Here is a 15,808-nt window from a genome sequence, read left to right as displayed (position 1 = left end):
GTGAAAGCACTACTTTCAAGGCCTACAGCATGTAGAGTTCCTATTCAAATTTCCCTGCAGTTTCGATGTACTCATTGCTGTATCACTCTGTTAAAAAATTGTCAAGTGGTCAATGCATGTGGATAGTTGCATGCGCTCAAGATTATGACTATAGAATGAAACTTAGCACTCACATACAACTGATTAACCAGTAACTGCTCCAAACTTTCACACTTAGAAAGTGTCCTTCTTATTATAAAAAGGAGCTGCTGTCCTGTCTCCGCTGGGATCTGGATCTCAAGTTCAAAAGGTCCCTCCTTCTCCTCGGTCAGCAGTTGTTCATTTGTTGTAATATATCTAATCCCAATATACCCTTATAAATCATACCTAAATGGCCAGATTGGATTTAAAAGCTAATAAATTGACGTACATCAATTTTTTAAAAAATGCAACTTTATGAAGTAACTTGATTTATATGTACCTTATATGGATCTTGAAAGATTATATTAAATTAGATTATCTCTAGTTTACATTTTACAGACCCAAAATGGTATTTAACATCTAAGATCTTCCAGAAGTTGAAATTTAACCAAAATACATGATTACTTTTACCATAACTTCCAGATTAGCAAGTTCCTGATCTTTCTAGCATTGTAGCAAAAATTCTGAACTTCAAAAAAAAAGCCACAATATTTAAAGCAGAGTTGAAAATGATTTATGATTTATACTTTGAAGTTACTTACACATATTACTTAATTTTAAAACCGATTTATAACAAGAGAATTAAGACAGTAAAAGCCATAGGTACTCAAACTGTTACTTGAATTCAGAATACTGCAAAATGAACAAAATTAATAAACGTTTCTTTGAAAACTGAATGCAATACATGCTACTGAGTTCATATATTCTATACCTGTTGCCCAATTGCTTGCATTGTTCAATCTCAATAGTTCTTCTTCGACGGGGTGTACAATTTTCGTTAGTGTTATAAGTTCTAATTTCTACACAACAGTCTCTTTCAGAGACTCATCTCCTTCAAACACTGAAACACATCTTACATATTCCATTAAATAAATTCATTGCTTCATTTATACAATGAATTGGTGGACACATAACATTTCCCAAAGCTGTGTGTCACTGACTTAAATGGTTCATAGTGGGCTGTACTTTAGTTGGCATAACCACCCATGGGAACTCAGATTTAGAAGAATCACAGGAAGCAACCTTTCACCTCCCAAACCTCTGCTCCACTGCATGTCTCTGAACGATAAGCCAGAAGGTTTCCTGAAAATTTCACTCAGCAAGAACGTCCAGTTGGTTTCTATGAAGTATGAGTATTCCCTTGGCTCTTCCTAATCTTTGCAGTCTACTTCTTGAAACATGCTTACATACTGATGAGAAATATTTATCATAGGACAATGCAGACATTGGTAAATAGGAAAAAAATAACTGAGGATTACACAGAAACCGATGTTGTACTCGTTACAATGTCACTAATACCTAGTGGACTTTGTCAAAACTTTGGGTAGAAAGACACTTGAGTATAACTGGAGGAAACCCTTTTCCTCTGATTGTCAGTGAAACATTTAATATTCTAATATACTTAAAAATCCTTTATTTCCCCATGGTACAATGTTATTTTATTTACATAACTAAGGATCAAGCAAAAAAAATTCTAGAAGCATTGATGAATATTGTATCACTAGTTACCAGCAACTGCAAGTTAAACAATAACTAAAATGATGAATACCTCTGGTAACTTTTTAAAGTGGAAATTCTCCAAGTAACATTATAAAAAATCTTAAGTATAAATGGTGTTGCACAAGAGAACTTAGTTCTGACATGGACAGACTGTAAACACTGTTGAGTCAAACTTCCTATTTCAACACTAATGTTTACTTTATTATTTCCCATCTTTGTCTTGCACATTAATCACAAGCAAAATATTTTTTTTCATAGAACAGCCATTAATAAAATGCAATAGGGACCGTTCATACAAACAAAAAGACTTCACCATTTATGTCATGTAAAATTTTCCTTCCTCCAGAATAAAGTATAGACATCACAAAGAAAACAGAAACATTTTAAAATTGTTTTAGTCTGTATATTTATGTTTAAAAATACAGAAAGAGACCAGTTAGCACATTATGTCTTCAACACTATTAGTCTAATCTTATCCTAGTGAATTCTGTCCACCCCCCCCCCCCCCAAGTAATTATTTAATGCATTCATTAAAGAGTTTAAGAAATGCTTCAACAGTTTGCAACTGAGTACTTGATATTCTCACAATGCTTCAGATAAAAATTGTTTCTAAACTTTCAATTATTTTTATGACTGTCTTGAAAGTTGTGCTCTTGTTAGAAACCTCAGCTACCAATAGAAACAATTAAACACTATTACAGAAATGTCATGATCTTGAAAACCTTGATCAGATTACCCTTCGACCTTCTCAATCCTGGGTGGAAAAACATTCCAACTACACAAAACTCACCTAATATCTTTTACTTCACATCCCATTAAATAATACCAGTAAAATGAGCTGGACTATTCTGTATCATGGGCTGTCAAAATTGTGCATAATGTTCTGACAGGCATTTAATTCAGATGACATGCATAATGTTTGCACTTCAATCATCTATGCCTTCATGGACAAACCAAGGCCACAAAAATGGGCATCTGCAGAGATACTACTTGTGAGGGTTGATCTGCTCAGTTGGCTGGATGGCTGATTTGTGATGCAGAGTGATGCCAACAGCATGGGTCCAATTCTCTTACAGGTTGAGGTTCGCACAAAAGGACTCTCCTTCTCTACATCTTCTCATGCCTAAGGCATGATGGTCCTCAGGTTAAACCACCACCAGTCATCTCTCCCCAATGGGAGTGTCCTAAGGTCTAGTACATCTATGGCAATTTTACCTTTACTGTTGCCAGAATTACAGAATAAAATCAAATTAAATAATGGCAGTCAAAATGTTTCCAGTCACTTTGGCATGGCTCACATTTGGCCTTACTGACACTGCAAAAGCAAAGGTATATTCTGTGCGTATACCAGATGGAAGCAGAACAGTTTGTGATGTTCTATAGCATTTAATATTGATTTAATGCACAATTCCAGTCATTTTGAACCAAGTAGGTTGTGTTCAGGCCTGGTTTAATGCACAGATTCAGCTATTTTAGGAGCACACCAACCACTGAATCCCTGAAGAAATATTGTTTAAAGTGACAGCCATTCAACTGAGATGACTCAAATGAGGTGATTGAAAGTGGAATGAAGTGAACAGGTTTTAACACACTTTTCTATTTGCAGACCTCGTGAAAATGCAGTGTTGATCATTCATTGAAGGATTTTTGGAAAAAATTGAATTTTCAAAAGGAACTAGTCCCAGATCTTTGCAAGTTTATAAAAATTTTCATGCCTGTCAGGAAAAAGTCTGTTTCAACAATAGGGATTTTAGTTGCAGTCCCTCTTGGGCTGAAACACAATTCCAAAATGAAACACAGGCAGTAGAGATGTCAGTGTGCAAGGGGAAGATTTGGGGGGTGGTGGAGGAGGAATCTCTCTAAAGAAATTTCTATGAGTGATAATGAGACTCTGGATTCCCTAAAATATCATTCAAACATCACAGTTCTCCATCATTCATTCCTGTCAAAGTGAATGTACCAGCTATGCGCATTCGCAACGTCTTCTTAGTCAAACTTCAGAAATAAAACTCACAAATTAAAAGAATTCCATTATAACTTCATTCAACAATAATTTCAATAATACATTCAAAACTATTCACCTTTGTGAATTCCCTTGGAGACTCAATAGCCACTTCAGCTTGCAATGCTTCATGTAGAAATACAATGGAGGGCTGCTAACTTTCATTGAGAGAGACAGCAGATAGGCTTGCAGGAAAAGCTCAAACATTACTTGCACTTTATGGCTCAGCTTCAAACTGTACCACTTTGAGATGAGTGGCTGCAGACTTGACTGACTAGCTAGCTGTTCAGTAAGATGAGACAGGAGTAGCTAGGCAAGCAGCAGCTCAGTATCTCAATGCTGAAATACAGAAAGGATCGGTTGAGGTAAGAGGTAAGGCAGGAGGAAAAGACACATGGTCACAAAACATACAGGCTGTAGATCTTGTCAACTGCAGGATTTGGGGGAAATGGGATTTTTAAAAATTCACTCATGTGACATGGATGTCAATGGCTGGGCGAGCGTTTTTTCCCCGTCCCCAATTTCCCTTGAGAAGGTGGTGGTGTATTGTCTTCTGCTGCAGTACACGTGCTATAGGTAGTCCCACATACTGTTAAGGAGAGAATTCCAGGATTTTTCACCAGTCTCACCTGAAGGAACAGTGATATATTTCCAAGTAAGGATGGCAAGCGGCTTCGAGGGGAACTGTCATTGCTAAGTAGCTGAATGTCCAAGGTAATAGTTAGTGTGTCTGGTAAGTGGGAAGTATTGGTAGTGCTTATTGGTCAGGTGTAGTACCTGAATGCTAGTCTTAATGGCAGATTCCTAAATACGTTGATAGACAGTTATGGTGATTTGATCAACTGAGCATGACACATTATTGGAACAATGGCAGGAGATGTAATTTATAGATGCATTTAGCAATCAACCTCTTGTGCGATGTTATTAAACTTCTTGCAACACTGCTGCCAGATCTTTAAGGCCAGGATTCAAGAATTTAGTGGTTGTGTACTTTATTGGATCCAATGTTCAGCATGCACCCATTCAGCAATACATTTCATGCTGGATAGCATGCTGAAATTGTCTAGATAAGGAGACAGCATGAAGTTTGTATTCTCACTGCATCAAAGTGCAGGGTAACTGAACTTCACAAACAATGTTTGTGAAAGTGGATTTAAATGCTTGCACCTGAATGATGTATTTGTCTTGGTGATGAAATTTGCAATGACCCACACATCTGTATATTAAGGCCCAATGCTGCTATATACCATTTATGATTTGCATAATTTCGTACAACTACATTAGCTGCTTAATTCTCCTACTTGCCAAGTTATTTTTGACTCAGTCTTTCAAAATTATTGTAACAATGTGCCATACCTTCAATTTGGTGTCAATACATTTTGATTCATTTCCTCAATTTCTACAGTTCTGTTTAAATGCTTTTCTTTTACAGATCAAAACTTTAAATGACATCTGTTAATTGTCATACATTACTTCATAAATCAATGTCAGTACATCTAGAATTCCATGTAGTTATCCTTCCAATCAATTGTTTTCTCAGAAGCTTTGAATGTTCACAATTTTAGAGGATTTGTTGCAAGTCCAAAGATTTATTGAATTTGTGATTAATGTGGAGATAACACACTAGTTTGCCTTTTTCTCACAATGAATTCAAAAGGCTGTCATTGGATATAGTGTCCATTTTTTTAAAAAAATCAGCTTAGCTTTCATTACAAAGTACATATAACAATATAATCATGATAAAAGTCTATTTTTCAGTTGTTTAGTAAATTTTTTGTCTACTAAATGTTATTTAGCTGATGTTGGTTTTAGTTTCTCCCAGTAAAAGTTTTAAAACTTGAAATCTTATTGTATGGTTCCTTTAAGGCAGACACGGAGTACTCAAATCATAGAATCATAAAACTCTTACAGTGTGGAAGTAGACCATCAAATCCACAATGACCCTACGAAAAGTATCCCACCCAGACCACCACACCCACCCCCACCCTTGCTCTGTAACCCAGCATTTTCCAATGTTTGATCCACGTAATAAACACATCCCTGGACACTACAGGACAATTTAGCATGGTCAATTTTACATGGTGAACATGCAAACTCCACACACACAGATGCCAGAGGATGGAATTGATGGTCCTTGGTGCCGTGAGGCAACAGTGATAACCACTGAACTACTGAGTCACCATGTGGTTTTAAAAAAGTTATTTGTCTCCAAAGGAATTGTAACATGTAGTCTTCTTACAGAAAACTGAAAAGATGAAATTTAGATATTAAAATTTTCATTAAAGTGAGATATTCTTCCAAGGCACAAGTGATAAGAATACTAAGCCAACGTTAATGTGAAAAGGTTGATTTTTTTTTCATTTGCTCTTCAAATAAGGACACTTACAGCATTATTTGTCATTACAAATTGCCTTCAAGAAGCTAGTGGTGCACACATTCGCCAACAGGTACAAATAGCATAGCTAGCTCAAAAGGTGTTCTTATGTAGGCAATTCCAAGATTTTGAACCAGCAATCATGAAGGAACTGCAATGTACTTTGACATCTTGAGAGGGAAATGCAGAGCTGTGGTCTGATATACTTGCTGTTGACTGCTTAGGTCTGTCAATAGCAGGCTGCTTTTGATGTTTAGCATGCTGTCAACTCCTGTATTGTACCTTCATTAGGTTGATAACTCATTTTCAGGTATGCTTGCTGCTGCTCCTGACAGGCTGTTCTACACTTAGCAATGAAATAAGTTGGTCCCCCCAGCTCGATAGTAAAATATATAGCGAGGGAATCACTGGACGATGAGGGAAATATTTCTGGTGTAATACTGTTTGTTACTGAAGGCCTATGGTGCCACATGAATGGTTCAGGTAGAAGAAACATCTGAAAATGCTGGTGACATGGAAATTATACAATTATAGCATTTTTACTCCACAAAGACTCAGGCTCTACTGCTGCCTCTTCCCACCTCGAGCTCGCCAAATTGCAAGAAGTTGAATTCTGCAGATCATTCCCCCTCCTTGCCTACCACTACCTTCCATCAGTCCACATTTGCACAACCTGCTAGGTTTGCCGAATCCCATAGAAGCTATTGCTTCCTCCCCAAACTCTCTGGAAGCCTATCAATCCCTGATACTCTTCCCTTCAACTCCACCTCTGGGCTTGCCAAGCTCTGCATAGTTCCATGAAATGTCAGCAGCAGAGTGCACCCTCCTGGTAGAATGATTGATGGCTCCCTTAAGTTTGCTCTTGACCTCACTATCGACAGAGATTTTCCAGGCTTTGTAAGACTCCATTCTGCTAGCTTTGGCTGCACTGAAGGAATCAGCAATGAGCAGTGGCAAGGTTTGGAAAAATAAAAACAATAATCTAAAAGTGAGCATCCTATCCAATGGCAGATATGTCTCATGCTCGATGCCTAGTTTTGTGCTGCTATATCTGCTCTGAATCTCTCTCTCATTTCATATGTCAGAGAGACAATACCATTAAAAGAGTACTGAGATTTAAATTAAAAGTTTCAAAATAATATAACATAATTATGAAAGCAAAAGATCTCAAAAATTCAAAGACGATCAGTAGAGTTCTAAGAATAGAAAGCAAACATTTAAGTGTTAGGAAACATCAAAATGGCTGTACAAAACATTAAATTTTCAATTTTATTCATAACTATTGAAGCTGAAATTTCAGGAAGCATTTCAAAGTTTCACTAATAGATATAAGCATACCTTCAATGGCAGTATATTCTCAATGTCTCGGTTTTCATTTGCTACTGCATTACTTTTTATGGCAACTCCTGAAATAAACAAAAGGTTTTTGATCATTCGTTAATTTTGTCCTGTAGTGAAAGTAAAAGTCCTTTCCGTAATCCAATGTGTTCTTGTGCTCAAATCCCTATCCACTTTTGTGAAATCTTTCAAATCAACAACAAAGTGTAAATATGTCATTTAAAAAAAAATTCACCAGACTTTCAGTATTGTAGATTTTCTCAACATTTTGTCTTTTGTCTTTACCCCTCATAATAATGTGTTGAAAAGGTTGAACACGAATAAATTAACATTTAAAAGTGATCAGTTGTTTCAAATCAGAGAAGTGTCATAGAAACATAGGGAACAGGAGTAGACTACTCAGCCTTTTGAGCCTGCTCCACCTTTTCTGATGATCAAGGCTGATCATCCAACTCAAAATGTGCTTCTGCATTTCCCTCGTATAGTTTGTAATTTTCTCAGTTGATGCTGACAATCAAAAAGGCTGCAGAAATCATCAGAAATTCACAGATACATGACTGCAATTTCACAACCCCTAGAAAACAGGTCAGTTGATTTTAAAAATAAAGACAAGATTTAATGTTTTTCAGTAATTAGAGACAATGAGGAGAATCTTGTGCCTTCCCCTGATTGGGAGTTTAGAACATAGAACAATACAGCGCAGAACAGGCCATTCAGCCTGCAATATTGCACCGACCTGTGAACTATTCTCAGCTCGTCCCCGTACACTATCCCAAAATCATCCATGTGCTTATCTAAGGATTGTTTAAATCTCCCTAATGTGGCTGAGTTGACGACACTAACAGGTAGGGCATTCCACGCCCTTACCACTCTTTGCGTAAAGAACCTGCCTCTGACATCTGTCTTAAATCTATCATCCTCAATTTGTGGTTGTGTCCCCCTCCTTTGGTGGTAGAGGACATTTAAGTATGTGAATTGCAGAGAGGTGGGAGGCTACAGGTCCCCACCTATCACAATAAAGCACTGCCTAACAGTTCCACTTCAAAGCCACATTCCTCCACTGCTGTTAATCCCAGCAGATCGGAGACTTACATGCAAGGAGCACATAGTTCCTAAAAAAGGTCCCTTGTTCCAAAGTTCTCAACAGCTGTTCAAGGCATCTGAACACCAGAACCCACTCTTCCTACCAGTCCTTTCCCCTCTACTACTACTACACTGCACCACTTGTCCTGCCATCACTCACCTATCCCTCGTTCCCTCTTCAATCTAATGCCATGTAACACCAGCGCCACCAGCTCCATTGTCTTGTAAATGGGTACAACAGAGTTGCTGGGCACGTAGGATTCGATTTGTACAGTATACTATTGCTGTCCCAGCGTTCTAAGAACTCCCAGTTTCATGACTATTACCCTGACTTTAAAAGGCCTTGAAAAAGGCACAGCTACTTACATCAGGTACAAGTTTTAAATTATGCATTAAAGTTAGAGTTATTCCTGAAGAACCCATCTGGTTTTGAAAGACTAATTGTCGAATGCCGAAAGGTATATTACATTCAGTTCGGCATTTCCGACATTGTGATGAGCAACCGTGGCTTCAGTTCACAAGTTGCTGCATAAGCAAGTGGGAAATTCAACACCACACTATCCCAATCAAACTGAAAGGCTGATGCAGCAGTGAAAATTGCAAAATAAATAATTTTAAAAAAGAGTTAATTCAGCACATATGTATTTAAGACAATTCCTGAGTGGAGAAAAATAACTACTGAATTCATGGAGCAGTCCAGTACAAAGATTTAATTTCAGGCTGTACGCAAGGTACACTTCCACAGGCACAAGCTACTGAAGCCAGAAGCAATAACAGTTCTGTGCAACAAAAAAGCGCAGAAAACCTAATTTTGTTTTGAGAATACTAAATTGGAAGGGGACGAATACACTGGCAGGGAAATTTGCCAGAACTGCTTGGGAGGATTTAAACTAGTAAGGTGGGGAGGTGGGACCCAGGGAGAGAGTGAGGAAAGAGGTCGATCTGAGACGGGTACAGCTGAGAACAGAAGTGAGTCAAACAGTCAGGGCAGGCAGGACAAGGTAGGACTAATAAATTAAACTGCATTATTATTTCAATGCAAGGGGCCTAACAGGGAAGGCAGATGAACTCAGGGCATGGTTAGGAACATGGGACTGGGATATCATAGCAATTACGGAAACATGGCTCAGGGATGGGCAGGACTGGCAGCTTAAAATGTTCCAGGATACAAATGATACAGGAAGGATAGAAAGGGAGGCAAAGAGAGGAGGGGGAGTGGCATTTTTGGATAAGGGATAGCATTACAGCTGTGCTGAGGGAGGATATTCCCGGAAATACATCCAGGAAAGTTATTTGGGTGGAACTGAGAAATAAGAAAGGGATGATCACCTTATTGGGATTGTATATTGTATATTCCCTATAGTCAGAGGGAAATTGAGAAACAAACTTGGAAGGAGATCTCAGCTATTTGCAAGAATAATAGGGTAGTTATGGTAGGGGATTTTAACTTTCCAAACAACAACTGGGATTGCTATAGTGTTAAACGTTTAGATGGAGAGGTGTTTCTTAAGTGTGTACAAGACAATTTTCTGATTCAGTATGTGGATGTACCTACTAAAGGTGGTGCAAAACTTGACCTACGCTTAGGAAATAAGGCAGAGCAGGTGACTGAGGTGTCAGTGGGAGAGCACTTTGGGACCAGCGACCATAATTCTATTCGTTTTAAAATAATGATGGAAAAGGATAGACCAGATCTAAAAGTTGAAGTTCTAAATTGGAGAAAGGCCAATTTTGATGGTAATAGGCAAGAACTTTCCAAAGCTGATTGGAGGCAGATGTTCGCAGGTAAAGGGATGGCTGGAAAATGGGAAGCCTTTAGAAATGAGATAACAAGAGTCCAGAGAAAATATATTCCTGTCAGGGTGAAAGGGAAGGCTGGTAGGTATAGGGAATGCTGGATGACTAAAGAAATTCAGGGTTTGGTTAAGAAAAAGAAGGAAGCATATGTCAGGTATACACAGGATAGATCAAGTAAATCCTTAGAAGAGTATAAAGAAAGTAGGAGTAAACTTAAGAGGGAAATCAGGAGGGCAAAACGGGGACATGAGATAGCTTTGGCAAATAGAATTAAGGAGAATCCAAAGGGTTTTTACAAATATATTGAGGACAAAAGGGTAACTAGGGAGAGAATAGGGCCCCTCAAAGATCAGCAAGGCGGCCTTTGTGTGGAGCCAGAGAAAATGGGGGAGATACTAAATGAATATTTTGCATCAGTATTTACTGTGGAAAAGGATATGGAAGATATAGACTGTAGGGAAACAGATGGTGACACCTTGCAGAATGTCCAGATAACAGAGTAGGAAGTGCTGGATGTCTTGAAACGGGTAAAGGTGGTTAAATTTCCAGGACCTGATCAGGTGTACCCGAGAACTCTGTGGGAAGCTAGGAAGTGATTGCTGGGCTTCTTACTGAGATATTTGTATCATCGATAGTCACAGGTGAGGTGCTGGAAGACTGAAGGTTGGCAAACGTGGTGCCACTGTTTAAGAAGGGTGGTAAAGACAAGCCAGGGAACTATAGGCCAGTGAGCCTGACCTTGGTGGTGGGCAAATTGTTGGAGGGAATCCTGAGGGACAGGATGTACATGTATTTGGAAAGGCAAGGACTGATTAGGGATAGTCAGCATGGCGTTGTGCGTGGGAAATCATGTCTCAAACTTGATTGAGCTTTTTGAAGAAGTAACAAAGAAGATTGAGGGCAGAGCAGTAGATGTGATCTATATGGACTTCAGTAAGGCGTTCAACAAGGTGCCCCATGGGAGACTGATTAGCAAGGTTAGATCTCATGGAATACAGGGAGAACTAGCCATTTGGATACAGAACTGGCTCAAGGTAGAATACAGAGGGTGGTGGTAGAGGGTGGTTTCCAGACTGGAGGCCTGTGACCAGTGGAGTGCCACAAGGATTGGGGCTGGGCCCTCTACTTTTTGTCAGTTACATAAATGCTTTGGATGAGAGCATAAGAGGTACAGTTAGTATGTTTGCAGATGACACCAAAATTGGAGGTGCAATGGACAGCGAAGAGGGTTACCTCACATTACAACAGGATCTGGATCAGATGGACCAATGGGCTGAGAAGTGGCAGATGGAGTTTAATTCAGATAAATGCGAGGTGCTGCATTTTGGGAAAGCAAATCTTAGCAGGACCTATACACGTAATGGTAAGGTCCGAGGGAGTGTTGCTGAACAAAGACCTTGGAGTGCAGGTTCATAGCTCCTTGAAAGTGGAGTCACAGGTAGATAGGATAGTGAAGACGGCGTTTGGTATGCTTTCCTTTATTGGTCAGAGTATTGAGTACAGGTGTTGGGAGGTCATGTTGTGGCTGTACAGGACAATGGCGAGGCTACTGTTGGAATACTGCGTGCAATTTTGATCTCCTTCCTATCGGAAAGATGTTGTGAAGCTTGAAAAGGTTCAGAAAAGATTTACAAGGATGTTGCCAGGGTTGGAGGATTTGAGCTACAGGGAGAGGCTGAACAGGCTGGGGCTGTTTTCCCTGGAGCATCGGTGGCTGAGGGGGTGACCTTATAGAGGTTTACAAAATTATGAGGGGCATGGGTAGGAAAAATAGACAAAGTCTTTTCCCTGAGGTCAGGGAGTCCAGAACTAGAGGGGATAGTCTTAGGGTGAGAGGGGAAAGATATAAAAGAGACCTAAGGGGCAACATTTTCACGCAGAGGGTGGTACATGTATGGAATGAGCTGCCAGAGGAATTGATGGAGGCTGGTACAATTGCAACATTTAAGAGACATTTGGATGGGTATATGAATAGGAAGGGTTGAGAGGGATATGGGCCGGGTGCTGGCAGGTGGGACTAGATTGGGTTGGGATATCTGGTCGGCGTGGACAGGTTGGACCAAAGGGTCTATTTCTATGCTGTGTATCTCTATGACTCTAATACTACTAAGCCATTGTCAGAATTGAACACAGAAGAGCCACTCAGGGTAAAAACCTTCAACTTTGTCAAAAACAGTCATCCTTAGGTCATACCTTGACAACTGTTTCTCGCTGGTCACATAATGGCACAGCAGCTGCAAAGCCACGTTGCTCACAGCATATAGGCGACGTGGCTGACATTCCATGGTATTTACAACCGCACTCTCTCCAACAGCTAGTGGTACAAAACCACTCCACAAACCTTACATGTCCATAGCTACATCCTGTTTAAACACTTAAGTGAGTGCTACCATTTCCCTAATGTCCTGTAGCTTGTCAGTGTACAGAAAGGGAAATAAAACATTATAATCAAGTCAATTAACTTCTGTCTGGCATGTAGTGCCCATATGCAAATGGCTGCTTCATGTATTTATCCTTTCAAATGTCATATTGACAAGCAGAAATTGATCCAGTGCTTTACTGCCAAAAGTGATCCTGACTCCACTCACGATTTCAAATGTGCAGAAGTGATGGTACGAAATGCAGCTTTCATTTGACGCATTCAGCACTGCACTCTCCTTGGCTGTCAGGTACTCCAGAGCCCCCATGCTTCTGTTATCCCATTCTACTGATAGCCCATTGCCATCCATCTCTACATGTGGAGACCCCATCACACTGAACTCCACCTCTCTTCCCTGTCCCTGAATTCTGACATTACACTTTAATTACTTCCACCTTGCCCCCTTTTTGGGCACCATTTGGTGGTTACTGCCAACAATTACTCCCTTCCCCAAATAGCCTACATTGCCCTGTGATGCTATTCCCCCTATCTCTTGCTATCGCCATCCTCATCCCAACTTTACAAGTGCCTGTTTTCCTCCCCCAGTGCTGAGTTCCTGAACTCTTTTAACACTGATCCCTTCTCTCCTACCACAAACTCTATTACACCCTCCTGAGCTAGTGATGGACTGAACCCCAGCACTGTACTTGCCCTAGAACTCTGACCACCTTTGACAAACTGGCCCTAGGCATGACTGACTAGACACCTGACCACCGTATTTATAGATCATCCACTGATGATACATGATTCCTTGGACTACTGTCCACTCCTCAGATTAAAGTCAAACAATTACTCTGATCCTAAGTAGCCGAAACAAATGATTAACCATTGCCAAATCCTTGAAAGGAGTGAAAACTGACTGTACTAAGATCCCCTGACTGACCACAATCATTCCTTCCTGATGGCAACCAGTTTCTAACTTGGTCATTTGGCTAAATTAACATTTAGAGTTTATTTTATTCAGGGGATGAGGATGTTGCTGGCTAGGCCAGCATTTATTGCCCATCTCTAACTGCCCCAAGGGCTGTTGAATCAACCCCACATTGCTGTGGGTCTGGAGTCACATGTAGGCCAGACCAGGTAGTTTCCTTACCTAAAGAACATTAGTGAACCAGATGGGTTTTTCCCGATAATTGAAAATGGATTCATGGATATCATTAGACTAGAAATTCAGACATTTATTGAATTCACATTTTGCTGTGGCAGGTTCCAAACCTGGGTCCCCAGAATACAGTCCAGTGATAATACCACTAGGTCATTGCCTCCCCTGTGTTGCACAGGTAGCTGTCACATGCTGGAGTGGTTAGATTTATATCTATGTGCTGCACAGCAAGAGGTCATACCTCAAATAGATCCTCACTGAAAAGCATGACAACCAGCCCCTCTTTAAGTGTGCACAAAACAACATGTTAATACAGCAGGACTTATTGCTTTGGGCTCTGGTTGACATGTCAACTCACTAACAAGTAGCGTGGTAAGGGAGTACAAGAGAAGGTAAGGTATGGATACTGAGAGCATGTAGTTCAATAATAAGAGAGAGAGTAAATGAGCAGCCATGAAATGCAGCTAGGTCAAATCTATGGGCTACATATCTGTCCAAACGTGCAAGTGTCCCTGTTGCAACCTTTCAATGCACCTTGCAAAGCAGGTCCATGCTTCTGAAGCAGTCTGCAAGTGAATTGGAAAGGTGCTATGACAGTTGAGAGGGTTAGAAAGTCAGATGCCGTGTCTGTTGATGAGCGACAGGTGTCCTGGTGCCTGTGGATAATGCCTTGAATGCTGAGCAGCATGGAGTCACCTCACAGCCAGTAACTAACTGGGAGTTGTCACGTATCTGTAACAAAATTTCTCAACATTGAGCTTGTTCAGGGAGTTTGTTAAGGTTAGGTGAATATCAATGTAGCAAGTTGTAGCATTAAGAAGGCATTCATCATGCTATAACCCCCTTAAATCCCCAAGAACTAGAGGGCATAGGTTTAGGGTGAGAGGGGAAAAATTTAATAGAGACCTAAAAGGCAACTTTTTCACAGAGGGTGGTGCATGTATGGAATGAGCTGCCAGAAGAGGTGGTGGAGGCTGGTACAATTACAACATTTAAAAGGCATCTGGATGGGTATATGAATAGGAAGGGTTGAGTGGGATATGGGCCAAATGCTGGCAAATGGGACTACATTAGGTTAGGATATATGGTTGTCATGGAAGAGTTGAACTGCACAGTCTGTTTCCATGCTGTACATCTCTGACTTTAATTGGCAACTCACTGCTGCCCAGAAATTTACCTTGACGCTTGGTAAATGAGATAGGTCTTCTCATCTGTTTCTGTCGCAAGTCTTGCTATGGCCCACATTGCTCAGACCCCTATAAAATTCTGCCCCATGTGAACAATGCATATGCAGAGCTGGGTTACAGTGGTGCTGGAAAAGCACAGCAGTTCAGGCAGAATCCAAGGAGCAGGAAAATCAACGTTTCAGGCAAAAGCCCTCCATCAGGAATAGAGGCAGACTGCCTGCAGGGTGGAGAGATAAATGAGAGAATGGTGGGTGTGGGGAGAAAGTAGCATAGGGGACAATAGGTGAGTGGGGGTGGGATGGGGATGATAGGTCAGAGAGGAGGGTGGGGGAAGGTACCAAAGAGTACACTGGGTGAATGGGGGTGGCAATAAAGGTTTTAGGTCAGAGAGGAGGTGGAGTGGATAGATCGATAGGAAGATCGGCAGGTAGGACAAGTCACGGGGACAGTGCTGAACTGGAAGTTTGGAGCTGGGGTGAGGTGGGGGAAGGGGAATTGAGGAAACTGGTGAAGTCCACATTGATGCCCTGGGGTTGAAATGTTCCGAGGCGGAAGATGAGGCGTTCTTCCTCCAGGCATCGGGTGGTGAGGGAGTGGCAGTGAAGGAGGCCCAGGACATCCATGTCCTTGGCTGAGTGGGTGGGGGAGTTGAAATGTTGGGCCACAGGGTGGTGTGGTTGATTGGTGCGGGTGTCCACTACGGAAGATACACCACCCATGCCCTCCACCTCCTCCAAGTTGTCCGTTTCCCCAGCCACCAACGCCTCATCTTCACCATGGATATCCAACTCCTCTACACCTCCATCCACCAAGACCAGGGCCTCCA

At 40.8% G+C, this 15,808-nt stretch overlaps 1 protein-coding gene across 4 annotated transcripts in view; it reads right to left on the bottom strand.

Annotated features, from left to right (window-relative positions):
* The window catches only part of LOC140469243 (regulator of G-protein signaling 3-like), a 271,500-nt gene that overhangs the window by 173,530 nt on the left and 82,162 nt on the right, over positions 1 to 15,808 (bottom strand). For 3 of the 4 annotated variants that reach the window (XM_072565577.1, XM_072565579.1, XM_072565578.1), the window contains one exon: positions 7,395 to 7,462. In XM_072565577.1, coding sequence (XP_072421678.1) covers positions 7,395 to 7,462 — 68 coding nt within the window. Of the gene's footprint in view, positions 1 to 892; positions 1,072 to 7,394; positions 7,463 to 15,808 lie in introns of those variants that run through there. The other variant, XM_072565580.1, reaches the window with a different exon arrangement.

Source organism: Chiloscyllium punctatum, chromosome 49 (genome assembly GCF_047496795.1).
Source record: "Chiloscyllium punctatum isolate Juve2018m chromosome 49, sChiPun1.3, whole genome shotgun sequence".
Lineage (NCBI taxonomy): Eukaryota > Metazoa > Chordata > Chondrichthyes > Orectolobiformes > Hemiscylliidae > Chiloscyllium > Chiloscyllium punctatum.
The sequence above is the reverse complement of the archived record's forward strand: the minus strand, read 5'-3'. Positions and strand labels throughout refer to the sequence as shown.